The 27,990-nt window shown below is 53.0% G+C and overlaps 1 protein-coding gene across 1 annotated transcript; it reads left to right on the top strand.

The window, feature by feature from the left end:
- The first annotated feature begins 1,738 nt into the window (after positions 1-1,738).
- PYROXD2 (pyridine nucleotide-disulphide oxidoreductase domain 2) lies at positions 1,739-27,990 on the top strand. The gene is given in 21 exon segments (XM_045878588.3): positions 1,739-1,875; positions 6,233-6,252; positions 8,492-8,546; positions 8,549-8,584; positions 8,666-8,739; positions 13,879-14,034; positions 16,409-16,487; positions 16,490-16,561; positions 18,385-18,414; positions 18,417-18,442; positions 18,539-18,636; positions 20,710-20,851; positions 21,272-21,377; positions 21,380-21,405; positions 22,938-23,010; positions 23,251-23,407; positions 24,481-24,529; positions 24,531-24,636; positions 25,343-25,449; positions 26,968-27,088; positions 27,823-27,990. Coding segments are annotated over 21 exon segments (1,731 nt in total). The 5' UTR covers positions 1,739-1,748; the 3' UTR covers positions 27,894-27,990.

Here is a 27,990-nt window from a genome sequence, read left to right as displayed (position 1 = left end):
CTGCCTCAGCCCCACCTCAGAGATCCGTGTCCCTCGGTCCTCTGGATCCCAGGCAGAGGTTTATAAAAACTCCCCAGCCGATCCCTGTGTGCCCTGGGTTGAGAACCCCTGCCTCAGGGGGACGGTCCCTCTCCTGTCACCTAGAAGCTCCCACCGCAGGTCAGGGCACCCAAGCCCTGGGACTGGGGAGCATCTGCCGCGGGGAGGAGAGAAGCACCGTGCAGGAGAAGGCACCCAGGCAGCGCTTCTCACCGGCTGACAGCAGCCGGCCCTTCCATGTCTTCAGTCTTGAGCCAAAATTCACGCAAAGACTCTTTTCTGTTAAGGAAACAGCTGGTGGGGGTGAAGGGGGGACAGAACCCCACCTCACACTAATGTCCTCAGACGTGGCAGTGAGGGACAGTAACCTGAGGTGCCTGGGACCACATGCCTCCTTAATATCTTGACTTTACGAATGGAAATTTAACATCAGTTGTGGAAAACACAGGAGAGCACAAAGCGGGGGAAAGTAAGTCTAGATGCCCACTGCTGCTTAGGGTACCTGCTTCTGTCACCTACTGTTGTCCCTTAATTTTTAGTAGCTGCATGATGTCGACATGTCTAGTTGAACCAGTCCCCCGAATTTTTCAATATTGTAACACTGGGGCGAGCATCCTGCTTCAGACTCCAGCATAGTTCCACACACAGTGTAAACCTGACGTGCGGACGGGTGTCTCTTTCATGAGTAGAGGGATCGCGGAAGGCTCTCCTGCTCAGACGCACCTTCCCTGCATACTCTCCCAATTTTAAGGTGCATTTCTAATAGCGGGTTTCTAGAATATGGACAGATGTCATGGCAGTACAGAAACTCAACTCTTGGGTGCTTTTTTCCTCTAACAAGAGGAATGGCCTGCTAGCTAATGGGCAGAGAACAAAGGAGCTCCTAATTCCAGGCAGTCCAAAGCATAGCAAGAAAGTGTGTTAGCTGAAGGTATTTGTGGATGTGATCTTTAATCCTTGAGGGTTCTGGGGATATTGGAAAGGTGCCAAAGACGAGAGGGATGTCCAGGCTGTCAAAAGAAGGGGGCGAACCCCAAACTTCCCAGCCCTTGCTGGCTCCCGCGGCAGCCTATTCTGAGTGCAAGGTGTTTCAGGGTCTGGGAGGGAGCACGCAGCTCTCCAGGGACTGCAGCGACAGATGTCCCCCCCCCCCCCCGTAGTTTTGCTGAGGCCCTGGTCAAGGCGACCCTGTGGGGTGTAGAGCCGCTCACCATCCTGCAGGCGGAAAGATGGGGAGCTAGGGCAGAGTCTGACCAGTATCTCCTCAGGATTCGCTCCCCAGCACACCCTGGACAGTAAACTCCTTAATGAGGAGCAGGACAGTGCTGGGGAGGGGGCCCCACCAACCTGCTCACTGGCTGCATGACCTCCGCCCCCCCTTCTCCAAGCCTCAGTGCCCCTCGTCCATGAAACGGGAGTTCTGGGGCCTCCGTGAGCACAGCACCTCACACGTGGGAGCCCTAGAGTGACCAGCACAGTGGCTCTCCTCTGCGGCCTGGAGGGGACCCAACTTCAGCACGGTGAACGGGCGGCCTCCTGAGACTCTGCCCTGTGTGGACTCGTGAGCTGCATGTCCTCATGGCCCAAAGCCAAGTACGGCAGCTGGACTGCAGCTTCTCCTCTCTTCCTGTTTGCTCCCTGACCCTCCCCCCACCTGGGCTGCACAAAAGCTGATTGTAAGCAAATTCCTGGCCTACTGCTGGGCTGAAATGGCTGCAAGTGGCCCAGGTTTCGGCAGGGCCTTGGGTGCCTCTCCCTGCCCGGCTTGGAGACGAGCTCACTGGGAAGCCAGGGGATGCCTATAGCCTGAGTACGATGCCATGGTGATAGGAGCAGGTAAACGGGCTGTGCCAGAGCTGAGGGCCAGGGAGGGCAGCCCTGCTCAGAGCCCCTGGGGCTGAGGGGGGGCATCCCCAAGCCCCCCACCTCCCTCTGCTCTGGGCACAGGCTGGCCGGGGTTTGGGCCAGAGCAGGGGCGGTGGTGGAAAGTCCGCTTGGTCTGTGAGCAGACACCGAGGTTGTGGGGCTGCCATCAACTTGCTCGTGGTCTGGGGCAGATTCTTGACCTCTCTAGGCTCAGGTCTGCCCTTCTAGAATGACCAGGGAGGAATAGGTGAGCTCAGGAGTATCCATGTATCTCCTGCAAAATTAGCTAGTTGCCACCACTCTTGGAAAGCAGATGGTACGCAAGGGTTGGAAAGAAAGAGCTTGCCATAAAAGACCCATGAAATCCAGCCACCCCGAGTGCCCTGAGTTCTGGTCACCACCACCTCACCACTAGGACTACCCATTCCCCCAAGGAAACTGGGAGTTAGGAAAAAATAGAAATGAGTCACAGAGATCCTAGTGCATGTCTGCAGAGGGTGACAGCCCCCATTGTCTTGCCTGTCTGGGGCACATAGGGTCGGTCCTACTGCACTTTGCTGACGCCCAGGCTGCAGGGTGTCCGATTCCGCCGCGTAACTGTGGGAGGCCACAGGGTCCGGACCAGGTTGTCTTTGCTCAGAGCCTTCCATTCACACTCCCAGGGGGCCCCAAATTTCAACTTCTGGTATTCTCTCCCACTGGGTTTAGACAGACAGACAATGGCAGGATCGAAAGAAGATGCTCATCACCGTTTTAAAGTGCATCCTGTCCTGCCAGCTCTTCATTCTCGTATGCTCTGAGAGCAGTCGTGGCCAGGAAATGTTGTAGTCGCCCCTCCAGGGAAAATGTGTGTGGGCATATATACGGAAGCTTATGATAAATGCTGAAATAGAGGAAGTATAGCACACGCGTTTACAAGGAAGATACACGATCCTCTAAATTCCAGGTAGCCAGTTGGCTCTCACCAAATTTCTGTGATTTTTGCTAAACTTAGCAGCAAACCTGTGCTTACTCCCAACCGATCAGGCCGGCTCGGAAGGGAACGTGGTTTTCCGTTTGCCCTGCCTTTAAAGAGTAGAACCGACGGGAAGCAACAGTCACACCTGAACTTCACTCCTCCGGTGATGGGAGAGACTTTGCTCCGTCAGATGACATTTCTCCCGCACTGGGAGAAGATTCTCTCGAGGTTTTGTGCCATTTGCCGCGGAAGAGCTGCAGACACAGCGCACGGCCGGGTTTCATCTGCATCGTTCGTGTTTTCTCCATCACTTTCTCACACGGAACCGTCAACAGAGTAATACGGCCAAGCCCTGAGGGGTGCTGTCGGCTGGCTTCCGTGGTTCAAGTGCTCCCACCACGGCCTTTTTCAAGTTGCCACCGTGAGGGGCCTGTGCGTGCACTTGGGAGAGAGGCACGGCCGCTGACGGCTGCTCAGAGGTGAAGAACTGCAGGAGCATAGGTCATGGTAAACTGGAAAAACGATGAGGAAGTGACAAGTTTTGAGTATTTATTGCCTGTGTTTTTAATATAATTTATTTCACTGTAAGTTTATAATAATCTAAATTTCAATAATGGCGGTGTTTGACGAGCATCACAAACATCCTGGCCGGGGGAAGCCAGCTCCAGGCTTCACTGATTGGGAAGGTGTCATGCCCCACCCCCACCCCCGCTTTTCTGGCCTTGGTGACAGCACATCCCTGCTGTCTCCTGGCACAGAGGGTTGACTCCAGGTCACCAGAGGCGTAGGTGACTTGCCCATACGTGTATGAGTCTCAGGTGTGAGTTTTTCCTTGATGTTGTTTCTTCATTTGCTGAGCATTCAGGGCAGCCCGGTTTAATTAAGGGCATTTGGGAATCAAGTGAGGGACAGAGTGGCATCTTCTGAGAGAAGGGTTAGCTCTGCTCCCTGAGGTCACACGAGTATCTGGGGGCCACTTTGAAGACAAACCCTAATTAGTGCCTTGGCTAAATATGCCTAAGAATGACCCAAGGAGCTTGTTAAAAGGCAGTTCCTGGGCCCTATCCCTGGTGATTAGGATTGAGAGGAAGTCAGCGCATCCAACCAGAATTTGGAGCGGGTCCAGTGCAGGCAGCTGTAAGCCACACTTGAGAACCCGTGTTCAGAGCGCGGCTTCTCTCGAGAGCCCCACATGCCTGGCTAGCTGAGGATCCCTGGAGTCAGGCTGGAGATGATCAGAGTCTGCAGCTTCAGACCCCCTCAGGGGGAAAGGAGAGGTCACCAGCAGCCCCAGGAGGGCTCAGGCAGGACTAGGGATGGAGTGGTGGAGGGCCGAGGGTCCGGGGCTGTTGGAATCTTGACCTTTGTCATTTGAGGGCTGTTTGTGCATTTGTGGGCTCATGTGATGATTGAACTGGACCCAGTTGCATGGAAGCCTTTATTAGTTTTCCAAGATTTATGATCAGCACTATCTAAGAGACAAATAGCTACCATTTATCGTTGAGTCTGCTGAGGGTCAGGTGCTTTACATATATTATTGGTTATTCTTGCTCCAACACTGCAAGAAGCCTGAAGCTCATGGCCGGTCAGAATGACTCTCTGAGGGCCACGTCCTGTAAATAGCAGGAGCCAGGTTGAGCCCAGGACAGTCGGCCTTTAATTTGATGTATATATTTGAGAGCAGGCCTTTCCAAACTGTGGGCTGCAACTCGCTCATGAATCCCATCCAGCAAAGCTTTTAAACCTTAAGAAACTTTTCAAAAGTACATAAAAATAGTATATTAACCCGTCTTTTTAAATGAAATATAATCAAATAGATCATCACATGCTTATCACATGGTGAGTTAATATGAGTTCATGAAACTTTTGTTTCTGTGGATACATTTGTATGTGGGGTGCAGGCCAGGTCACAGGGTAAGACGCACTTCTTCATGTGGCTCGTGGTCAAAGAAGGTTGAAAAACTATTTCAGAGATTCCTTTAATGGAAGAGAAGTTGGCTCAGTGACCTCTAAAATTCTGGGTGTCTCTGTATGGAAAATGTAAAACAAAGTCAGCTCAGCCATGAAGAAATCCGTCATGTGGGTCATCACTGCCTCCTATTTATGGATGTTTGTCAAATTAATGGCTGAACATTTTATTTGCACGAACACTGGGTTCAGGTTGACATCTTTGAAGACTCAGAGTGACCTTCTGTCACCAAGGAGAAACGCGTGCCAAGTGTTCCAGACAAGACCTGTCCCCACTACCTGAAAACAACCCAGGCCTGCTCTCCGCCCAACAAGGGCTTCTCCATAAGCAGCTACACTATCCTGAGAGTGAGGCAAGAGGAGACACTCCCGGCCCCTGGCCGTGCTTGACCACCTGCATCAGAACCACCCCGGGGCCTTGTGAGAAATCCATCCCAAGTCCCTGCCTCCACCCTGCCGAGCCGACTCTGGGGAGGGGTTGTGAATCATCGTTCATACAGGTTCTTAGATGATCCTAAAGCTTCTCAGAGCAGGAGACACACTTGCCAGCAGTGGGCCTGGTGGGGAACCTGGAATCCCAAGTCAGGTTTAGGGCTCCCAACCCAGGGGCAGCCCTCTTAAGATTTTTGAAAAGAAATATATATATATATATATATATATATATATATATATATATATATATATATATATGCACATTATACATACACACACACACACACACACATATATATATGTGATAGATAAATTCACCCAACCAGCCGGCACTCCTTTAGCACATGTTGAAGCTGTATGTGTTTAATTCATTTTGAACTGTTCTGGTTTGGGGAATATTGGTGATTGACAAAGCCATGGGACTAAAGCCTCTGGGGCACTAGAGTGGACCACACTTGAGCAGAAGCCGCGTGTGGCGGCAGCCGTCCGCATGCCCAGCATGCACCTGGATGGTGATTCCAAGCCAGCGAGGGGGTCCAGCGCCAGCGGAGCAGCCACGCTTCCCTTCTGTTCCTGCCCAGGAAACTGACATGCTCTCCACCAGTCACCTGCTCCTCCCCAAGGGACAGAAGCCCAGCAACGCAAGGCTTCATGAGATAGCTTTTGTCTGATGACTGTGGGTTTCTCCTCGTCCCTCACTCCAGCCTGGAGCCACTGGCCAGGCCAGGGTGACAGGACTTTTCTCAAGCTAGGGCAAGAACCAGGGTTTTCTGACTCCCCACAAACCAGGTGATTTATGGCATCAAGCTAGACGCTATTACAACATCCAGGTACAGGTGGTACTTTCGGCTACCTCCCCGCGATCTTCACGAGCATGGGGACAGGGATGGGTGACCATATTCCCCAGGGAGTGTGTCTGTCTGCCCGCTGACCACTGCTGCTTTCCTCCTCCCCCTTGTCTCATTGCAGGACACAACGGGCTGGTGGCTGTGAGTGCCTCCCCCGCTGCCCCAGCCCCTGCACACGTGGCTGTCAGCCGGAATTTGAGAAGCCGCAGGGTGCTGGCCAGGAGAGAGGGGGGGCCGGCTGGTCTCTCCCTGGCACTGACCCATGGCTGTCAAATGGGTGTCCGCAGTAGTTAAGGAGGCTATCAGGAGCTCCCCTTCCTCTCCTTCCCCTAACGTGCATTTCCCCCACAACTTTGGGATAGTCAGGGGACATTCAGAGGCAAGATGGTGACAAGATGGGAAAATACGTAAGTGGCATAGCCGGAGGAACGTGTTAGAGCCTGGGAAGCTGGGGCCAGGTGGGGCCCTCCGACTACAGATTACGGGTGGCCCCCGTGCTCCCCAGCTGGGTCTAGGCTGAAGTACCCAGCAGCTACACAGCCCCAAGTGTACCCCGGCGACAGGGAGGAAGCCAGTCCAGCAGGGGAGGCAGGGCCCTGCCCCCACCACCACTGGCTCCTCTGTCCAAAGTTGAGCCAGGCCAGGGGTACCCTGAGGCTGTGCTTCTCCAACTCTGGTCCCGGTACCCCTCCGAGGCCACCATGTGTGCTAGAGGGTGTTCACAAGACAAACTTGGAACATCTCCCTGAAGCAGTGGCAGCTTTAGGATATCCATACAGGACGACTCAGCACTTCAGGGAGGGAGGGCTATGAGACTAGTGTTAAATCTAAACACTTTCCCTGACATAGTAGTTTTACTTGAACATTTTACAGGGAGCATTATATAACTCAACTGATCAGTAATTTAAAACATTGATTTTATGTAATTATAAATATGGGTTTGTCCTCCAGCTCTGCCACTTTCTATCTGTGAAGGTCAAGGCAAGTCATTGAGGCTCTTTGAGCCATGGTAAGATGAGAATAAAAACACCCACTCACAGAGCTGCTGTGGAGCGAACAGATGATGTGCTTCGAGGACCTGCCACACAAAGCCTCGCAGACGGGGACTCAGCCCCGGGGAGGCTGGTGTCCGCCCCTTCGGCCCAAGACCCAGCCCCCCCCCAGGCACAGACCTGCAGTTTGCAGAGTCAGGGGATGACCGGCTGTGGGGGACCGGGGAGCAGGGGGATGTGAGGTGGCTCAGGAAGGAGGGGGTTGGAAGAACCTGTTCTAGGATTTGAGCTCTGGTTGGGTGACTGGGGGGACAGTCTAAGGAATAGGGTTTGCTCTAGATTGGATACCGTCAGAAAGCAGGAACACCCCCTGTGACTGGGCATCTTGATAAACCTTATCTACTGGGGAGGGGGGCCAGGAACAGGAGGGGGTGACTGGTAAGGAAGTAGTGGCCACTTATTTTGGCTGCGAGAGGAGGTGGGGGGTATTTTGTGGGTGACTCAGAGCCCATGTTTGTACTCAGGCAAAACTGCGAAGTGGTCTTGCTCTATCCCATTTTCAGTGGTCTCAGACCATTCTGTGAGGCTGCTCGTGCCTAATGCGAGAACAGCACAGCGTACCTCTGAGGGCCAGGCTGCGCCCCAGTGCCAGGGCTGCTGTTTTCTTCCTTGCTGGGATGGGTCAGGAGTATAGATCTCGGTCCAGACCCTCTAGGTTCAATTCCCAACACCTCTACTCAGGAGCTCCGTGAGCCTGAGGCAAGCCATTAACCTTGGGCCTCCGTTTCCTCATCTGTGAAATGGGGAGAGTCATAGTGGCCACCTCTAGGGTTGTGGGCTGGATTAAACAGTGTCTGGCAAGTGAACTTTATTTACTTGTCAGAGATTTTATTTATTTGACAGAAAGAGAGAGAGAATGAGCACAAGCAGGGGCAGCGGCCCACAGAGGGAGAAGTGGGCTTCCCGCTGAGCAGGGAGCCCGACGCAGGACTCGATCCCAGGACCCCAGGACCGTGACCTGAGCCGAAGGCAACCGCTTCACTGACAGAGCACCCCAGGCACCCCTGCCTCTCGGTGCTTGTGGGGAGGCATGAGGCTCGCCCCTCCGGAGGAGCTGGGCACCCCAGGCAGGGCTGGGCACGGTGTAGTAGGACTTGAGAGAGCCACCAGGCCATGCAGGAGGGAAGGTCGCCCCTGAGACGTGGAGGGGCAGGAGCAGTCATGTTACATCTTACGAGACATCTGGGCAAGTGGGAATTCACGGAGGAAGCAAGGGAACGGCATTCCAGAGGCAGGAACAGCATGAGCCAGGGGGCGGCCCTGTAGCGAGGCCCCTGAGCTGGCAGGTCGGCCCCCGGGATGAAAGGAGGGCCCTGTGTGCCCCCCAGGCAGCGTGCCTGCAGAGACTGGGGGTGAACACAGCAGTCTTCGAGAGACGCCCTGTGGTGGAGGTGCAGCTGTCCCAGAGGAGATCATCCCAGGTGAGCCCTGAGAGGTGATGGGGTGGTGGGGCATGACTGTGGGTGACCGCTGGTGACCCTCTTCACCAGATTCCGTTTCAGGGTTTAAGTTCTCCCGAGCGTCCTACCTCCTCAGCCTGCTGAGGCCACAGATTTACACCGACCTGGAGCTGAAGGTAGAGTTCCCCCATGGCCCAAAGGTGGGGGAGGGGGCAGTTCCAGCTTCCTAACCTGGGGTGAAGTCTCCCTATTTTGCCCCACATGGTTCCCTGCACCTGGGTTCTCTCTTCCATCCAAGGGTTTGTCTACCCCACATGCTCTCCTCAGTGCATTCCCACAGTTGGGTTTTGTCTGACCTACCCAGTGTCTTAAAAATGGAAAATTTCACATAAAAATTGGGCGTCTTTGCAAGACAAGCCTTGTCAACATGAGGCCCATGTTCCTACATGCGGCCGTGGCTGGTGCCTTGCATGTGACTGGGGTTCCAGCTCTGCCCGGCCCCATCACTTCCCGGCGTCTCGCCTGGCCCTCGCTGGGGACCTGCCTTGAAGCGTTGGGCCTCTGACAAAAGCCTGATTTCTGCCCTCATTAAACTTTAGATCCTACTACCACTGTAGGCAGCTTGAGCAGATATTTGGCGCCCAGTGACTTTCACCTCCTCTGACTCCTGGGCTGCTTTAGGGAGTCCTGAGAACGCTCAGTGCCCCCTGTTAACTTCTAGTCAGCTTAACCTCAGTCCACAGGCTGGCCCAACTCTGCCCCTGTCCTTTCAGATTCCTGTCAGCCCCACTGCCTCTTTCGGAAGCTTGGTGACCACATTCCTGGAGCCCACTCAACTTCTCCCTGCTTGGTGCCTCTGTCACCTCCACTCAGAAAAAAGGGTCCTGTGTGTCATCCGTATGAGAAGCTGTGAGCATTTTAGCACGAACTTTGCTCTAAATTGAAAGTTTGAAGTTAATAAGACATTCAATCACTGTTGCCTCCTGAGAGAGAGAGAGACTGAGAGAGAGCGCGAGTGAGCCACCCATAGGCAGGACTTGATGAAGTCTAGCCAAGGCCTGGGCAAGGGTCTCCAGTCTTCAGTCCATGCCAGACTATAGCTGAAGACAGCTTGCAAATGCACCAATTATACATGGTGGCAGACGTGGCTAGGGGTGGGGGCTGTGGGTAGACCCTCCTTTTGAAAAATCTAACTTACAAAACTCAGGATCACAGAACAGAAAATTTCACGTGACTATTCATTTTATAAAAATAAGTTACTCATTTGAGGGGTGCCTGGGTGTCTGCCTTCGGCTCAGGTCATGATCCCAGGGTCCTGGGTTCGAGCCCGATGTCGGGCTCCCTGCTCAGCAGGAGAGTCTGCTTCTCCCTCTCCCTCTGCTCCTGTTCATGTGTGCTCTCTCTCTCTCACTCACTATCTCTCTCTCTCGAATAAATAAATAAAATCTTAAAAAAAAAAAAGTTACTCCTTTGAAAATGGTTTCTGTCATAGGGCTCCTTTAACTAGGAAACCCCTCACTGAATTGAGTATATGCTTTGATCTCTGACCTTGGGTTGCATGGTGCATGGTGCTCAAATCAAGGGAGAGAACGGTCCTGCTTCATGATACACAGAACTAACCCCCTGTGGAGTACGGAGCACCTTCTCTAACAAGACACTGACAAGCTGGACAGCGTCTATAGGAAGACAGCTGACCTCTGGGAATGTTCCATCTCCAAACAACAGTAAAGAGCAGTTATTTTAGCAGTGCTACAACTTGGGCTACAAGTTCTAACACTCTAGCTATCGGTCTTCACCTGTGAGACAAGAATGTTAGCGGCCCGTTCTATGACGAGGGAACCAAGGTTCTGTGAAGTTAGGTTCACACACTAGGAAATGACAGAGAACTTGAACCAGGTGCACCTGCCTCCTTCTCCCCGTTCTTGGGCTACCGTCTGCTGGCACAGTCATCCCAGAGCAGTCCTGCTCAGCCTCACGCGTCCCAGCACGTTGCGGTTTGCAGCGGACGAGGTCACAGACAGGAGCTCCCCTTGCAGCCCGGCCTGGGCGGAGGACGGGGCTGAGCTTGCAGACTCTGGGACCTAACAGGCTGGTTTTGAAAACCTGCCTGATGGTTTTATTAGCTGCCTCATGGCCCCGCATCTTCCCCATGTGCAAGATGAGGATGGTAATAGTACCCACCTCATAAGGCTATTGTGGTGGTGAATAGGTTTGTCTGGGCCATGGTCAGTACCGCATAACTGGCAGCTAGCATTATTACTCCCGGGCGGCAGTTGAGAAACTCAAGCTCCAGAAGGACCTCCCGGGGCCCTGTAGCTGGCTACTGCCTGTCAGGTCTGGCCGCTAGGGGCCTGTCCCCAGTTAGACCAAGCTCTCACCTAAAGTGTGAGTCTTTCCTTTGGTGCCACTGCCCCTCTTCCCATCCCTGAGCCAAGGATGGATTCCCCCACCCACATGGGGCCTCCATGGGGCCTGTCTTCTGGGTCTCAGTTTCCACAGCTGTCAATGAGAGCATCAGATTGGATCACCTCCTGGTTCTGTCCACTAGATCACAGGTTTGCTTTAAAAGTGGCCCCACATTAAGCAGTGGACTCCAGGCTGAGAGGGCAGAGTTCTGCCCTGATGGGGTCTTGTCTCCCACGTCAGCAAGCAGCTGCCTCGTCCAGCTCTCCCTGAGCCAGCCTTGGCCCCATTCAAGTGGCAACCCCTTCCCTCCCTCACTAATAATCTTTTGGGTCTCAGCCAGATCGCTGTGCTCCTGCTTTATTCCCAGAAACCTAAGGCAGGGCTCTCAAACTTTCAGGTCTATCGGAACAACCTTGGAAACTGATGGGACCCTGAGGGACCTTGATCTGAGAGCTGATTCTGCAGGACGGTGGTGGGGCCAGGCACCACACCTTTTGAATCTCTCTTACCTCTCGTCCCTCGTATACACCTGGTCCCTTCCTAGCAATTTCCACCCAGGGTGGCTGTGCATGCTGAGAACTCTCATGGGGGAATCAGAAGAAGGGTTCTGTTTTTATAAGAGGAGAACTGCATGATGTAAACAAATCTAATGGTGATTTAACATCCCTCTTTCTATTCTGACACCACATAATTAAAACCACCAAGGATGACAAAGGTCCAATTTATGAGAAAGTCCTGGAATCAGACAAAAAATTACTCATATTCAGTTAGTTATACTTGAAGCAACTCTTAGGTCCCTTATTTGGGGTGGGGTATTGATTCATTCATTCAGTAAATGCTTCTGAGGCCCTGCCCTGTGTCCCGCACTGGGAGAAGCCCTTGGGGATACCACGGTGAGGGAGGGAGGCAAGGCTTCTGCTCTTAGTAAGAGGACTTCAGGTAGAGGAAGTGTTACCCCCAAAGAAAGGAAAACAAGGCAATATGATAGTGAGGGACCAGAGGTCCAGCCTGGACTGCCCAACCAGGACAGCTTTCCTGAGGAGGTGACATTTGAGCTGACATGCAGATGCTAAGAAGTTAGCAGCCTTGTGGTCACCTGAGCAGAGGGAAGTAAAGATGGTCGGGCCCAAGGTGGAAGAAAGCAGATGAGGGATGGGCAGAGGGGCAGCAGATGGTATATGAGAGGGGCTGGGGGGCCAACTGAGATAGGGCCTTGTAGGCTGTGAAGGAGGGACTGCATTTTATCCTGGAGTGCCATGGGCAGAGGAAGTGAGGGGTGGGGTTTGTAACTTCAGGAAAGGTCAGTCCACATGTTGGGTGGCATGGAATGTGGTGGAAGCAGCTGTGGTCTCAGGGAGACGGGCAAGGCAGTGGCTGCAGTGGTTCACAAGATGGCAGCTTGGCATGAGGGGCAGTGGAGATGGAGAGAAGCATACAACTTCTGGAGAGACTGGGCCAGTGAGACTTGGTAATGGACAGGATGAGGGGGAAGGAAAAGGAGAAACTTAGGATACTTCCTGGGTGAGAAAGAGTTTACTAACCTGAAGGAAACCAGGCTGGAACTTCCTCCAGCTTTCCCCATCTTGGTGTGAGAAAGAACCCTGGAAGTCTCCCAGCCCAAACCCCTACCACTGTTTGGATTCACCTCCACAGTATGTTCCACCCATGGCAATCCCGCCATCTGGAGTATCTCTGGCTTGGGGAAACTTCAGCTGTAATTGTTGGAGAGGCTTTTTTGGTTTCCTTGTGTTTTCCAGAACTTCTCCTCACAGATCTTGTTTCTGTCTCTGGACATGTCCCCTGTCTGCAACATGGCATTCATTTGTTCAGTCAACAGAATGCGTATTGATTGCAGTACATTCAGGTGCTGAGCAAAGGGACTATGCCCCTGAGCCCACAGAGCTCACAGTCTACCCCGGGGGAGATGGGGAAACTAAGTATGCAATTAGCCAGGTGGCAGTGAGTGTTTCAGAGACAAAGAAAGCAGGCTGAGGGGGCAGGAAGTGCTGGGTGTGTAAGGGAGGCCTTGCTGCTCAGGTGATAATGGGAGCAGAGCCTCACAGAGGGGAGGGAGCTGGGAAAGAAGCTCTAGATGCCAGATTCATCAGGCTAAACACGTTAAATGTGTACAGCTTTCAGTATGTCAGTCATACCTCAGTAGAGTGGTTTCGGGAAAGATGTTTCTAGTGGGAAGAGTAGGTCTTATTTGTGGGGCTAGCACAGGCCCGTTTTGTTTTATCTGTACCTCCATCGAAGAAGTAGCTGTGCTCTTGGAAAGTTCTGTTTGCCAGTCAAATATTTGTAAATCAAATCATATTTTAAATACATAGAGGGAACTTCCATTTAAAGTGACCCTGGAGTAAATGAGTCTGCAAAGTAAATAAAATTTTTTGATGTGAATAATTTATCTATCTTCTAAGTATGGATTTTCACATTTTAATTATTTATTTCTGAAGTGGGGGTAGTTACAGACTAGTGCTGAGGGCCAGAGCTTTGGAGTCACAGAGATGTGGTTTTGAAACCTAGATCCACCTCCTAAGGTGACCTTTGACAACTTACTTCCCTGCACTGAGCCTCTGTTGTATTCGTACCATGAGGATGATATACTTACAGTTGTTGTGAGGTGATCAGGGTAGCATGGTGTGGCATGGTGGGGTGTAGATGGTGTGGTATGACGTGGCATGGCATGGCATGGTGTGGGGTGGTGTGGGGTGGTGTGATGTGGCCTGCCAAAGGATGCCTGGGCAAGAGCGCTTTTTATACACTTACATTAAAAAATAAGAAGCAGCACCGCCTGCCTTGGGGAACTGTATGCAGGTACCTAAATGGTTGCAAACACAATCGGAGGAGGGTCAAGGGCAGAGGACACAGACCCCTTAAAATGTTGCTATGCTATCTATGTTCTGCAGAAATACGGGCTGAAGCTTCGTCTTCGAAACCCCTACTCCTTTACCCCAATGCTGGAAGAGGGTATGGGGAGCAAGGTGCCCAGTTCCCTTCTTCTGGGCACAGACATTGAGGAAAACCAGAAGCAGATTGCCCAGTTCTCATGGAAAGATGCCCAGGTAGGGAAGGGGACCGGCAACAGATCTCCTTCTCCCTCGCCAGCATGTAGGTGGCTTTTGAAAGGAATTGGGCCTGGTTAGAGTCATCCAAGAACATGTTGTCCAAAGACCATGAGGTCTTGGACAGGCCATTCCACCTGCCCTAGGAGGGCTCCAGTCTGAGGTAGCCTCTGATCCCAGGCACTTCGAAGAGAAGGGGATGGAGAACACTGATTAAGACCAGTGGACACTGGAGGCACCTGGGTGGCTCAGTGGGTTAAGTGGCTGCCTTCGGCTCAGGTCATGATCCCAGGGTCCTGGGATCGAGCTCCACATCAGGCTCCCAGCTTAGCGGGGAGTCTGCTTCTCCCTCTCCCTCTGCCCCTACCCCAGTTTGTGCTTTCTCTCTCACTCGCTCGCTCTCTCTCTTTCTGAAATAAATAAAATCTTAAAAAAAAAGACCAGTGGACCCTGGACACCCTCAAACCCGTGTGTGTTCAGTATGAGGCCACTGTTCAGGTGGTCTCAGCCAGCTGAATTTCAAAAGGGAATCCACTGGTATGTACTTATACTATATGTGTTTTCCATCTTTCTTGCTTTTGGAAAGAACTCCAGGTGGTTATCAATGTTAAAGCCCGTGAAGCCAGAAAGAACGATGAAGGGAGGATCAAAGACAATTAAGGATAGAATGAACTGGACCAAGTATTTAGAATAAGAGAATTGTAATAAATATTCATTTGACTTGGCATCAATCCCCTGGCAGCCCAAGGCAAGAAATTGTCCATGAGAGCATGCAGGTCTGGTGGAAGGAAGAAAGGCAAGAAATTGTCCATGAGAGCATGCAGGTCTGGTGGAAGGAAGACATACGTCTGATGGAGAATACACATTTTTTTCTTGGGATTGCATTATAAGGAATTTGTTGGGTAGCTTCATGTATATGAGCCACTGAATAATGTTACGGACCTGATGTGACTGGTTTTGCAGATATAGATTCTTTGAAGGGACATATTTTTGTACCAAGCCTAAATACAAGCTGAAGGCACAGCATGAACTCCTATCCCATTGCTTTTTGTAATCTAATGTTGGGTAGAACCCAGAGAACCATGGCCCCACAGTATCTCTCCTCAATCAGTGGCTTCTAAAGCCGGCTGATGATCAGAATCACCTGGGGAGCTTGCTTCTTGAAACGGTCTCTTTTCTGTGCAGTGGGTTGGGGGCCAGGGCCTCCACCCTCTCCTCAAAACCCTGAACTGCCCAGGTGCACTGGAGAGGATTCAGGGCGAGGCCGCGTTGCTGGGCCTGGTGGACAGTGGCTGACATATTAGTGACCATAGGAGGAGGCAGGGGCCACATCCCATTGTGGAAAGTAAGGAAACCCTTTTCTGGTCTTGTCTTCTCACGTTGCCACATGGAGGGCCTACTGTAGGCTGTTTAAGGTCATTTTTATCAAGACTTCTCAAACATACTTCAGTGCAGAACTTTTGTTTATGCAACCTTATTAAAATTCTATGGATATATTCATTAGTATAGATGAACCAAAATTGAAAGCTGGGGGCTGGGGATCAAGATAGGGCTGCCGGTGGAACAGGCATCCATCCATGCTCCTGTCGCCCACCCAGCGAAGGAAGGGTGTGTTCTAACCACACTATTGAAATGGATTCTGAAAGGGAAGGAAGGAAGGAAGGAAGGAAGGAAGGAAGGAAGGAAGGAAGGAAGGAAGGAAGGAAGGAAGAGAGAGAGAGAGAAAGAAAGAAAGAAGAAAGAAAGAAAGAAAGAAAGAAAGAAAGAAAGAAAGAAAGAAAGAAAGAAAGAAAGAAAGAAAGAGAAAGAAAGAAAGAAAGAAGGGAGAAAAGAGAAAAGAAATGGATTCTGTTATTGGGGCTTGTTGAGTGAAGGGATGTAGGCTTCTGTTTCTGTGTATGTCAAGAGGACATAGATTTGCAGACGACCAGGAAAGAGCAGTCATCATGCTGCAATACAGGGGAAGAGATCTTACTTCCACCAGTAATATGTGGAAAGACAGGACCGAGAGAAGAAACTTTAAGTGGTTTTCTGGTTTATCACAGAGACCACATGCTAGGATATTTGCCAGTTTTCTGTGGCTGACAGCTGGTCTCAGCCAGCATAACCCCTTGTCCCTGCCACCACCCTGGTGGCCCATCTGCTTAAGATCTCTCTGGCCTCCCCTAGTGCTGACGTCAGCTCACAGGCCTGGAACTGGGAGTAATTTTCCATGGCCGAGCTGAGCGAAGGCTGGGCATGAGGCCTGAGGAGCCACGGAGGCTTGGCCAGGAGCCGCAGGCCATGTGGGGATGGGATGGAGGTCAGAGCGTGGGGGCAATGTCCTCGTGGGATGCTAAGCAATGGGGCCTTGACTCAGAGCTCTCTGTTCCAGGCCTTTCCCAAATATGAAGCGTTCATGAATCAGTTGGCATTAGCCATAGACCCTCTGCTGGATGCAGTCCCCGTGGACATGAGGCCTTCCAGAGGGGTTCCCTGCTGCAAAGGCTCCAGTCGCTCTCCATGCTCAAGCCCCTGCTGCAGGCAGGTAAGTCCAAAGTGCAGGCATCAGGCATGATGAGTGACGTTCAGGATGTTGAGCCCATTTTCTTGATGATTGGACATGAGCTTGAGCCTTCATAAGCCTGCCAACTGCCGTCCATGAATAGGGGCTGCCCAGAGCACTCTGCTGAGCAGATATTAGCCTGGCGGCCCTAGAAATAGAGCCTGAGGTGAAGCCTTGTATACACGTAGTTCATTTTGATGGGTGACCCCAAGGAAAGGGGGAGTGAAACTGGAAAGAGGAAGGGTCAGTCCCAGGTGTGCTATTGGATCACAGGTGACAGGTGCTGGATCCTAGGAGGACCACCCAGGGGGCCTTAGGAAGTGCACGTCAGGACCGTTCCCAAGAGAAAAAAGGGGAAACATTTATCCATCAGGTTCTGTCCCCCACTGGTCAAAGAGTGCCCCATGGGGTTTAACTCCCACCTGGAGCATTAACTTCTGGGCAGTGCATCCATGGGTGCCCAGTGGGTTCCTGTGGGTGTCCTGTCATGGTGCCAGGGACACCCCGGGGAAGAAATGATGAGGCACATCCTACAGATCTGAGGTGAGATGCTGCCGGGTTTTACCGTGTGAAGCTGATTGAAGCCTGCATGGAGCTTGTCACCATAGTCTTGGCTAGAAGAGAGAGGGGCCAAGAGAGTTTGAAGAGATGCCCCCATACCGGAAGGATGCTAGATTTGGGCTCAGCAAGAAAAAATTCTGTGATGAATTAGTGATGTCTGCCACGGGTATGAGAAGGGACATTTCACCAAGCATGCTGCTATTTTCTGCCATTCCTCCAGGATATGAAGACCAGGTTAGCGTCTGCATTCTAGAAAAGTGCTGAATGAGTTAGCTATGGCTACAAAAGTGCTGTGTAACAGCTACAAAACTCAAGTAGCATGTAAAAATAAACCTCTATGTCTCACGTGTCTGCGCAGTCCGGTCTGGCCTGGTCTCACAGGGGGGTTTATGGGTGGGGCACATCAGCCAGGCTAGCTGTGCTCCAGGTGCTTCCCACCCTCTTCCTGGAAGCAGCAGGCTGGCCCAGGCATGGCCATCTTACGTCAATGGCAGAGGCATAGCGCAATGTGTGGGCCAGTTTCAAGCATCTGTTTGCCTCCCACCTGTAAACATCCCGTTGGCCAAAGCAAATGACGTGGGTGAGCCCAGACTCAAGGAGCAGGGCAGGTCATCCCAGCTACAGTGGGAGGCACTGCAGAGTTGCTTGGGAAAAGTGGGTGGCTATGGGGAGGAGTAAAGGATCAGAACCGGTAGAATCCATCACAAATGCCAGAAGTAGACATGGCCTCTCAGAGGACCAGTCGGAGGAGCTTCATGCGTTAAAATTTATTAAGCAAGTGCTACGTGCCACACACTAAGCCAGGCCCTGGGGCTGAAGTTGCTAGAGATCACGATCCATGCCCTCGAGGCCTTACTGCCCAGTTACTCTCTGAGATAGTGTGAATCAGCTTCAGAGCTGTGGACGGGCCTAGCTGGCTACCTCCCGGGGGATGGGCCTCACAGAGTTCGAAGTAAGGGACTAAGGTACAAGTTAACATTTTTCCCAAAATAATTCCAACCACTAAAACGTATTCAGTGCCTATGAACTTGCAAACACTTTACATATGTCATTTATTCCTTATATAGCTCTGGGGGATATGAAATAGTAGCTTATTGTAGCTTCCCAGAGAACTCATAGTAGCTCTTGGGGATATGAAATTTACTCCCATTTTACAGATAAAGAAATAAGAACAGAGATACCGCAGATTGGAATGACTCCTTCTTTCCTGTCCCAATTTACGTTTTATGGGTCTTCTCTTTCAGGTCATGTGCTGGAAGCCCAGCTGCCCCAGTATTAGTCCTCACAGCTCCAATTACAAAGGTGAGGGGCTCCCCAGCCTCAGGCTGGACCCCACAGTGAAGGGGACTCTCTCCCCGGGGCCCCTATGCCCTTCTCCCTGCCATTTTGCTGTCCCAGGTGCTGGATCAGTGGTTTGAGTCCGAGCCTCTAAAAGCCACTCTGGCCACGGATGCTGTGATTGAAGCCATGACAAGTCCCCACACTCCGGGGAGGGGGTGAGGGCGGGGCAGGGGGGTGGGGTGCAGCGGTAGCAGAGTGAATCTCCCAACAAAAGTGCTAACAGCTGTCTCTCACCAAGCTCTCCCAGTGAGCCAGGCACGAAGCCAGGCACTCATCGAACCCTCAAAGCCACACCTGAGAGCCATGGTTCAGAGTAGGGACAGGTCTTGCCCCAAGTCACACAGCTAGTGGTGGCAGAGCTGATTCCCAGCTGAGCCTCCAAAATCTTCCTTCTTAGCCACTTCTCCCTAATGCTCCAGCGAGAAAAGCCTCTCTCCCACTGTGATAGCTCAACATGAACAGCTCTCTTTCTCCTCCTCCTCCTCTTCCTCCTTTTTCTCTCTCTCCCTTCTACCCTTCTTCTCTCTCTCCCCTCTTTCTATCTCTTCTCCTCCCACAAAGTTCCATTGCCCCTCTGTCCCCCACATATCCTTTCCCTGGGGTCCCAGGACACACACGCACAGATGCCTTCATGGCGGTGGGAGGGGGGGCACTGCCTTTCCCTTTGTGAGGGGGGCATGTTGACAGCCGAGCCAAGAGGGGGCAGCAAGACCCAGTGAAGTCTGTACCTGTGGTGTGACTTAATGAGCCCCTTGTAGGAGCAGGAACGGAGGGTGTGTGTGTGCGTGTGTGTGTGCTTGTGTCTTGGGATAGAGGAGGCTGCCAAGTGTTGGGCCATTTCCAGTGCATCAGAAGATGCAGCTAGAAGGTGTCAATGTGGCTTTCCTCTCAAAGGATGAGAACCACCCTTGGAAGGGGTTTTTCAGCACACACTAAGCCAGCTCCGAATTCCCCAGGGCCATGGAAAAGGGGGGTTGGCAATGGTTGCCCTACCTTGGCCAACTCTATGATCCACCAGCCAGTTTGCATCTTCCACTGGGGCCTCCTGTCCTTTTTTCTGTGGCTCCGCGGGAGGCGTAGCTACTGCCCAGTGTGTGAAGTGCACCTTTAAGTAATTTGTTTCTTCATTAATTCCTCCAGTGAATATTGATGGAGCCCTTACCTGTGCCAGGTGCAGGGCCAGGGCATGAAGGGCACTGAGACCCTCCTAGGAGGGGTAGACACAGAGCAAATGACGATAGTGGAGTTCTGTGAGGATTGGGATGGGGGTGGGGCAGGGAAGCAACGCTGTCCAGGGTCAGAGGAGGCCTCCATGAGGAAGAGACGTTTAATCTGAGACTCTCAGGACAGGAGGAATTAGCTAAACAGACACAAAGGAGGAAGGGGCTTCTAGGCTGCCAGATCAGCCCGTGCAAATGCTGGGGGCTAAGCCGGGACCATGTGGAGGTTTGCTTTGGCAGGGGTGCAGGCTGAGAGGGGGAGCTTGGTGAGGGATGAGGCTGGAGCCCTGGAGGCATGTCCGGAAACTGGCCATGCCCCTGAGAGCAATGTTGAGCCAGCAAAGGCATCCAAGGAGAGAAGTGGCAGGACTTGGCTAAGTCTGTGATGGGGCTCCAGGTCTTCAGGGAAGGAAGAGTGGGAGAAGGTGGTCCAACTAGGAGGACACCACTGCAGAAGTTGAAGGAAGGGAGGAGAGGCCTGGCCCAGGAAAGAGGCCTGAGGGAGGGGGAACTGGAAAGTTCTTTGGGAGGCAGGGTTATGGCGCCTGACGGCATGGAGGTGGTGAGGCATGGGTGGGACTCGCACGACTGGCCCTCAGCTTTCTGTGGGAAACGGAAGCTGCCATCACTAGGATGGGGAGAATGAAGGAAAAACAGGTTGGGGAATGGAGAAGGAGATGGGTTTCAGCTGCCAGCCAGAAAACCCCACACAAGTGGGGATCTCTGGGTAGCTGGCGCTCAGGAGAGAGTTAGGGCTGCGGGTTTGGGCATCGCCGCCGTGTGGTTGGTGCTAAGGCTCTGCGCGCAGACACGTTTGCATGGGGAGAGAATGTAGGGCGTGAGGCAAAAGCCCTTACAGGAGCCTAGAGCCCATTTAAAGGCTGATGGGAAAGGCAGCACGGGGACAGGGAGAGGCTAAAGGTACCAGAAAGAAAAGACTGTTTGCACCTAGAGCTCTGGGGAGTTAAACCGCACCTCCAACCACTGACCCCAATGGTCTGCCCTCAGGTATGTGCTTCTCCATCACGTGATGGGGGGCCTGGAGGGGATGCAGGTGGCCTGGGGCTATGTCCAGGGTGGCATGGGTGCCCTCTCTGATGCCATCTCAAGCTCAGCCACCGCACACAGAGTAAGCATCTTCACTGAAAAGGTGAATTTCCCCCCACCCCGATTATTTGCATGGATCCCAGTATGGAACCAAATGTCAAATTCAGAGGGTTCCTCATTTTACCAATGCACAAAGTGGGGCTTTGGAATCAAGGGGCTAAGTTTGTGCAGCTTGTTAATGGCTGAGCAGCCTATTAATGGCTGAGCAGCTGTCAACCAGGTCCCAGTTCTTCTGACCACCCCCCTTTGAATGCTCTGGCCCCTAGCCCCCATTCAAGCCGAGCCTTTGCGTTGGAGTGGGTGGGCTGAGGCTTCACCACATTGCCGCAGAGCCCAGCAGGGTGGATTCAGATGCGGAAGCTGTGAGCACCCAGGAATAGCACAGACAGTGGAGATCCCCCAAGATCCAACCTGTATTTTCCTTCCTGGGGGGTTTCCGGGGTCTCGCTCTGGTGGGCTCTAGACAGTGGCTAAAGTGCTGGTGAGCAGTGAAGGGCGCATCCAAGGAGTCGTGCTGCAAGATGGCTCGGAGCTGAGGAGCAAAGTGGTGCTGTCCCACACATCCCCACAGCCAGCTTCCTGAAGCTGACACCACAGGTGAGGCCTGGGGGCTGGAGGCAAGATGTCTGCCAAGATGGGGGAGCGGGGGTGTTGGTCAAGGGCGCCAGGACTACATGAGGATGGGAGATGCAAGTGCCCGCTCTCTCTGCACTAGGGGAAGCCAGTCCTTCTCTCCCTTACCTAACAGGCAGGTAGCAAACAGGGAAGAAGCCTCACACGTGGGGAGAAAAGTCCAGGGGAATGAGGTGACTTAGGCCATGCAGCTGGCAATTGGCAGAACCAGAGTTAGAACCCAGGTCTGACTTTTAATCCAGAGTTTTCCTACCACCCTGATTTGCTGCTCTAACCAATTCTGGTTCCACCGTCTGTGTCCGTTATCTATGGCCGTATCAAGGCCGAGTGAAACAACCACACAGCCTCTGGGCATTTAATAAGAAATACTGACTTAGCACTCAGAACTGGAGAGTTCAGTTGAACTTGGCTGAGTTCAGCTGATCTGGGCTTGCTCAGGCACCTTCCAACAGCTGTGGGTCAACTAGTGGGCCCTGCTATCTTGGCTGGCCTCGCTCATGTGCCCAGGCGGGCTGGCTGTGGCTGGTCCAAGACCGTTCCTGCTGGAATGACCAGGTTGACCAGCTCTGCTCTATGTGTCTTTCATCCTCCAGTATGATAAGTGAGGCATGTTCTCCAATCTGGCAGAGGGCAAAAGTGAGCAAACTCACTCATGCACGTGTTTTTCAGGATTCTGTTTGCATCCTACTTGCTAGCGTTCACCTTGTCCCAAGCCCAGAGTCACAGTGGGAAGAGGTTACAAAGGTGTGTGGATACAGGGAGGGGTGAGGACTGGGGGCAATTGTGGCAACTGATCGCACCTTCCCTGTCACCAAAACATATGATAATATATATATGAGTATGGATCTTCCAACAATTCTTGGGACTATTTGGGGGGATAAGGCACCACTTTTTCTGAGTGATTCCACTAAGAAAATTCAACAAACATCAGTTCAAAAGCATCTTGTCGAGATAATTCTGAGATAATCAAGACTTTCAAGAGCTTACGGGGCGCCTGGGTGGCTCAGTCGTTAAGCATCTGCCTTCGGCTCAGGTCATGATCCCAGGCTCCTGGGATCGAGTCCCACATCAGGCTCCCTGCTCAGCGGGAAGCCTGCTTCTCCCTCTCCCACTCCCCCTGCTTGTGTTCCTGTTCTCGCTGCCTCTCTCTGTCATATAAATAAATAAAATCTTAAAAAAAAAAAAAAAAAGACTTTCAAGAGCTTACAGACTGGAGGAGGAAAGGGGCCTTCAGGCCACTGGCCACATCCAAAGTTGGAGTTGGTGTGGACCACTTACATTTGCTCCAGCAGAGTTCGAAGGAAGAAGTGGTTAGTGATGAGCTGGGGGTAGGAGGGATCCAGGAGGCCTTCACAGAAGATGTGCTTTGGCTGAGCTCTGAAGGATAGAAAGGATTCCTGGCAGTGGAGGTTGAGGGACCATCCTGAGCAAAGGAAGAAGGCAGCCCCCTTGGGGCCTCGGCCATCCCCAGGCCTTTTCATGGAACCTTCTTCAAGAAATGGCTTCCTAAGGAGTTCATGGAGAGGATCTCCCAGCTGGACACCAAGTCACCTGTTACCAAGATCAATGGTAAGAGGCACACACAGATTGCAAAGCTGTCTCTTTTGACATTATCTAAGTGAGAAATCTCCCAGTTTTGGAAAAACTGACTTATATCATCATCTCTACTCCCTCGCCTCCACCCTGCCCCCCCATACTTTTTCTTTCCAATCCACCACTTGGGTGAGCAGGGTGATGGGCAGAGAAGGAGGATCCTGGAAGCCGAGGACCGAGGCCTTTGGGCCCTCGCCCTCCTCTTTGGTCCCTCAGTGGCTGTCGACAGGCTGCCTGACTTCCTGGTGGCCCCGAATGCTCCCGGCGGCCAGCCACTGCCCCATCACCAGGGCTCCATCCACCTGAACTGTGAAGACACACTCCTCCCCCACCAGGCCTTCAAAGATGCCGTGGACGACCTGCCTTCCCACAGGTGGGTGGGCCCTGGGCTTTGTGTCCCCTGGGACACTCCTACACACACGGGCTGGGGAAGGGGTGGGTGACTATCTAGACACAGAGGGGATTGCCTCTTCCTCCTGGTACTTAACAGTCACAGTGTCTTAGGATCTACCTAAATCCATACTTAGGTTCCAAGGAGAGGAAGCTCATCCCAGGCGATAAGTCTGTGGGCCAGGGCAGGTGAAGAGTAAGTAAAGTCATGTGCAAAGGCCCAGCTGGGCTGGGAGGTCGGAAATGCTTTTAGAAGTTTTGCATGAAGGCGGCTTATCAGAGACAAGAGAATATGGAGCAGGGAGATCGGGTGAGTGTGTGCCCTCTGATGAGGGCCACTGGAAGAAGGTATTTGTCTTTATAAAAAAGGGGAACCTGGTGTGTGCGGGGAGGAGCAGGCTTTAGGCATTCGGGTTTGGACAAGTGACTCTGGAGATGCCTAGTGGACATCCAGGTTCCGAGGACACATCGCAAGTGAGGGATGCGGGGAGAGAGGGCGTTTCACGCGGCCTCGAAGGTGGTCATATTTGGAGATTGGAGGGCAGTGTTCTCCGAGTAGACACGGCATTGTAAGCAGGGGAGGGGCGGGAGACCGTCGGGGCTCTGGCGGGTGGCTGCAGCCCCAGCAGCTCTGGTTTGCACAGGTGCTCAGGGCAAGGTGTGCAGACGGGGTAACCTGGGCTGAAATCGGCCGCCTGACGGCTGCTGCCCTGGGCCTGGCCCTTCCCCCGTGTGTGCTGTCTGCTGGGCCCGTCACAGCGCAGGGGGCGGTGGACACAGGTGGGGACAGGCACGCAGGTGGAGGGAGGCTACGTGGGACCTGAGAGTGGGGGCTGTGCATCTGAGGCTGGGAGCTCCTCCGGGGTGGTCTGGGCCGTCCCAGGGGGCACGGAGCCCATGCGGGCCAGCAACCGCCACAGCCTCGCAGACACCCCCTCATCTCGCCCCAGGCCTGCCTTCCTCTGGTCCCTGTCACCTTGGAGCCACTCCCAGCCCCTTCCCTTGGGGTGGCTGCTTCTCTTCACACCTGACCCTCTCTCCTCCCCCCTGCGGCAGGCCTCTGATTGAACTCTGCATCCCTTCCTCGCTGGACCCCACCCTGACTCCCCCCCGGCTGCCATGGCGTCTCCCTCTTCACTCAGTACACGCCCTACACACTGGCTGGAGGCAAGGTGTGGGATGAGCAGGAGAGAAACGCATATGCAGACAAAGGTAAAGAGGGCAGCCTGTCCTGTTTCTCAGTGACAGCCGGGACCCCTCCCCCCTTGATTGCCCCATTCAGGATTAACACCTGGTAAGTCCTGTCCCAGAGGAAGAGAAGTACCGACCGGTACCGAACGGAACCTGAGTCAACACAGTGAATGCCTGCTGGGGCCAGGCACTGGGCAAAGAAAGCCTAAAAGACACAGTTCCTCTCCTTAAGTTGCTCACAGTCCAGTCACGGTTTGGGGGAAACCAATCTTACAATACAACGTACTATGTGAATCAAAGGTGGAAGCTATTTGCCAGAGAGACAAGGAGAGCTTTCCAAAGGAAGGGACATTTGAGCTGGGTTTAAAAGGATGAATAGGAGTTGGCCAGGCAGCAGTGGGCATTCCAAGCAAAGAGACAACTTGAACAAAGCGAGGAAATGAAGAAAGCTTTGCATATTCATGGGAGACAAGTAACTTTGTGGTTAGGGTTGGGGTGAGCGGGGGGGAAAGTGGGGTAGACCCACAGGCCTTTGTAATGAATTATTTACTTGCCCATGGACTGTTTTTATTTTTTGCTTATTGAGATATGATTTGCGTATGACAAAATAAGCCCATTTTAAGTGTGTAGTTTAATGAATTTTCATAAACTGGCCAAGTTGTACAATCCTAGCGCCTCACCTTCTTCCTCCTCACACCATCTCATTTCTCTGCTGTTTGGTACCCAGAGTTTGACTGCATCGAGGCCTACGCTCCTGGCTTCAAGGGTCCCGTGATGGGCAGGGACGTCCTCACACTACCTGATTTGGAGAGAATCTTCAGGCTTCCAGGAGGGGTGAGTATAAGACCGGGGGGTCCCTCGTCACATTCTTCTCCCTGCATCCCCACCCCCTGGCATGCCCACTCAGCTTTCTCTTGTCCCTCCACACCCAGCCTGTATCGGGAAGGGAGGATGGTGCAGAGACCACAGTGGAAGGGGACAGAGAAGTAGTCTGACCTAGGGAGTGGGAAAGAGTGAGGAGATCAGACAGGAGAGACAGTGCCTGATAAGCAAGTCACCAGGTCCATGGCCCCCGCTGTCTGGACATCCGTGGCCACCTCTCCCATCTGGCTTTCTTCAGAGGGAGCTCCCCTCTTAAGGCAGCACGTCCTTGGACTTGCCTCTCTGATTTATCAAAACCTTGCTGACACTGGGGACAGAGGGACCAGCTAGGAGGCCAGGTCCATATGGCAGCCACCAGCTTCATGTGGCTCTTGGTGGCTCCCGTAGGGTGAGGCCAAACGGAGGTGGGCTGCACATGCCACCTGCCCACCAACCTTCAGGGGCTTAGGATAAAAAAATGGAACACATCTCATTAATAATTTTTATACTGATCACATGTTGAAATGATAATGTTTTGGATCTATTAGGTTAAATAAAATATATTATTGACTTTCATTTCACCGGTTTCTTTTTAAATTTTAATGTGGCTCCTAGAAAATGAAAATTGCATATGTGGTTCATGGTATGTTTTTATTGGACAGCGCTGGTCCAGGAATAGAGCTCAGGAGACCAGGCAGTGGGGACTGAATGGAGCAGAGGGATATGGGAGGCGTGGGGCAGGCAGAACTGAGGGGTCTCAGTACCTTGTGCATGCAGAGGTCAGGGCAGAGGTGACGGGAAGGGTCCACCTGGAGGCCCAGGCAGGGAAGGTGATGCCGCCCTCCGAGGTGGGGAAGGTGGGAGAGAGCAGACTCAGCAGGGGAGGATGAGGTCAGCTTGGGACATGCTGGGAGGTTAGCCGGAAGGACATCCCTGTGGTGACATCCAGCAGGTGTCAGTCTTCTTGTCCAGACCTGTCCCTTAAGTCTGACCTCCCCCCTGGCCCTTGCTCCCCACGTCCTGGCTGCTTGGACCCTGGCCAGGGGAGCAGAACTGAGCTCGAGTCCCCTGCCCCTTGTCTGCCATCTACAGTGACTCTGCTGGGACATGAACCCCCGGGGGCCCAGGCTCTTGGCCAAGGCTACCAAAATAAGTCAAATCCTCCATTTTTCAAACACAATGAGGAGGATTTATTGACCTCAATAAAACCCTTAAAATCTCCCTCTTCTTTCCCCTTTCAGTTCCTTCCCACTCTGAAGATGCTCCTCACCTTTCTTTCCTCCTGAAAAGTGCCTCTGGAAAACTCCATCTGCAGCCCAAGGACATGCACCTGTTCTCTCTCTTCCCCTCCACTTTCTGCTTCATAAGAATCCAAGAAAATATGCTGGAAGGAGAAGAACCTTCCTGGGAGGGGAGGAGGGGGAGAAACTCGCAGAGGCTGTAAAACTCCTAACACTCCTACGTTAACCACTGCGGCCCCGCGTCCCGCAGAACATCTTCCACTGTGCCATGACCCTGGACCAGCTCTACTTCGCCCGCCCTGAGCCCCCGCACTCCAGCTACCGCGGTCCCCTCTGAGGCCTGTATCTCTGCAGAAGTGGTGCCCAGCCGGGTGAGTGCCCCGGGGCCCCCTTCCCTGTGCGGCTGGGATCGGCAGTGCGGCAGGCAGGGGGAGAGGAGGGAGAGCAGGGAAGTCCCACAAGAACGAGAACAAGTCATCCCCCATACCCAGGCTTCTTAGCGCTCAGGAAACGAGGAGCAGCCGGGGCCTCTGCCAGCTGGCTGCACCCTCCACCCTCGGGGTAGCTCACACCTCCTCCTCACGAGGCCTGAGAATAGGTCGCAGAGGCGGCTCTCCAAATGCCGACTTTGGGCTGAGAGAGACCCATGTCCCTGAATCCCCCCTCCAGAGTTTAGACCAGTACAGGCTGGTAACGTTGGTAACGTTGCGTTTCCCAATTTAAAAATTCTTCCCGGCCTCTATGCCAAGCTTAACAGACCTCGCCAAGGCTGCCATTCCTTATGGACACGTCCCAGAGAGGTCTGTACCCCCACAGCTTCCCCCTCGCACCCTGAGTCAGTTTCACCACCCAGCACATTGACTTCCAGACTGAGGGGAGCCCTTGCTTGGACTGCTCGCTGGGCCCCCTGCCCAGAGCTCTGGGGGAAGAAGCCTGGAGGTGAGCCTGGAATCTGTCTTAATAGTCGTCCTAGGGCTTCTGATGCCCGCAGTATGAGCAGTGGCCCGTGGGCACTGATGCTCGGCTTCTCTGTTAGCTCTGGCCCTGCGGGCTCCCTGGGCAGGGTTGTGAGCACAGCTTAGGTTCCCGGGGGACAGGCTTCCAGGAGGGGGCGTCATGGGAGCCGCTGGACGCAATGCAGCCCATGTCGTCTTCAGAGACCCCAAGAGCATGTGACCCTGAACCAACTCTGACCTTGAGATTTTAAGTCCCCGTTGGGTCAGGGCCCCAGGATATGGCTGGGGGCTGACAAGCCCTCGTGCTCAAGCCACAT

Source organism: Mirounga angustirostris, unplaced genomic scaffold (genome assembly GCF_029215605.1).
Source record: "Mirounga angustirostris isolate CCGP_5_RB_7025 unplaced genomic scaffold, mMirAng1.0.hap1 SCAF_6, whole genome shotgun sequence".
Taxonomy (NCBI): domain Eukaryota; kingdom Metazoa; phylum Chordata; class Mammalia; order Carnivora; family Phocidae; genus Mirounga; species Mirounga angustirostris.
This window is presented reverse-complemented; position numbering and strand designations above follow the sequence as displayed.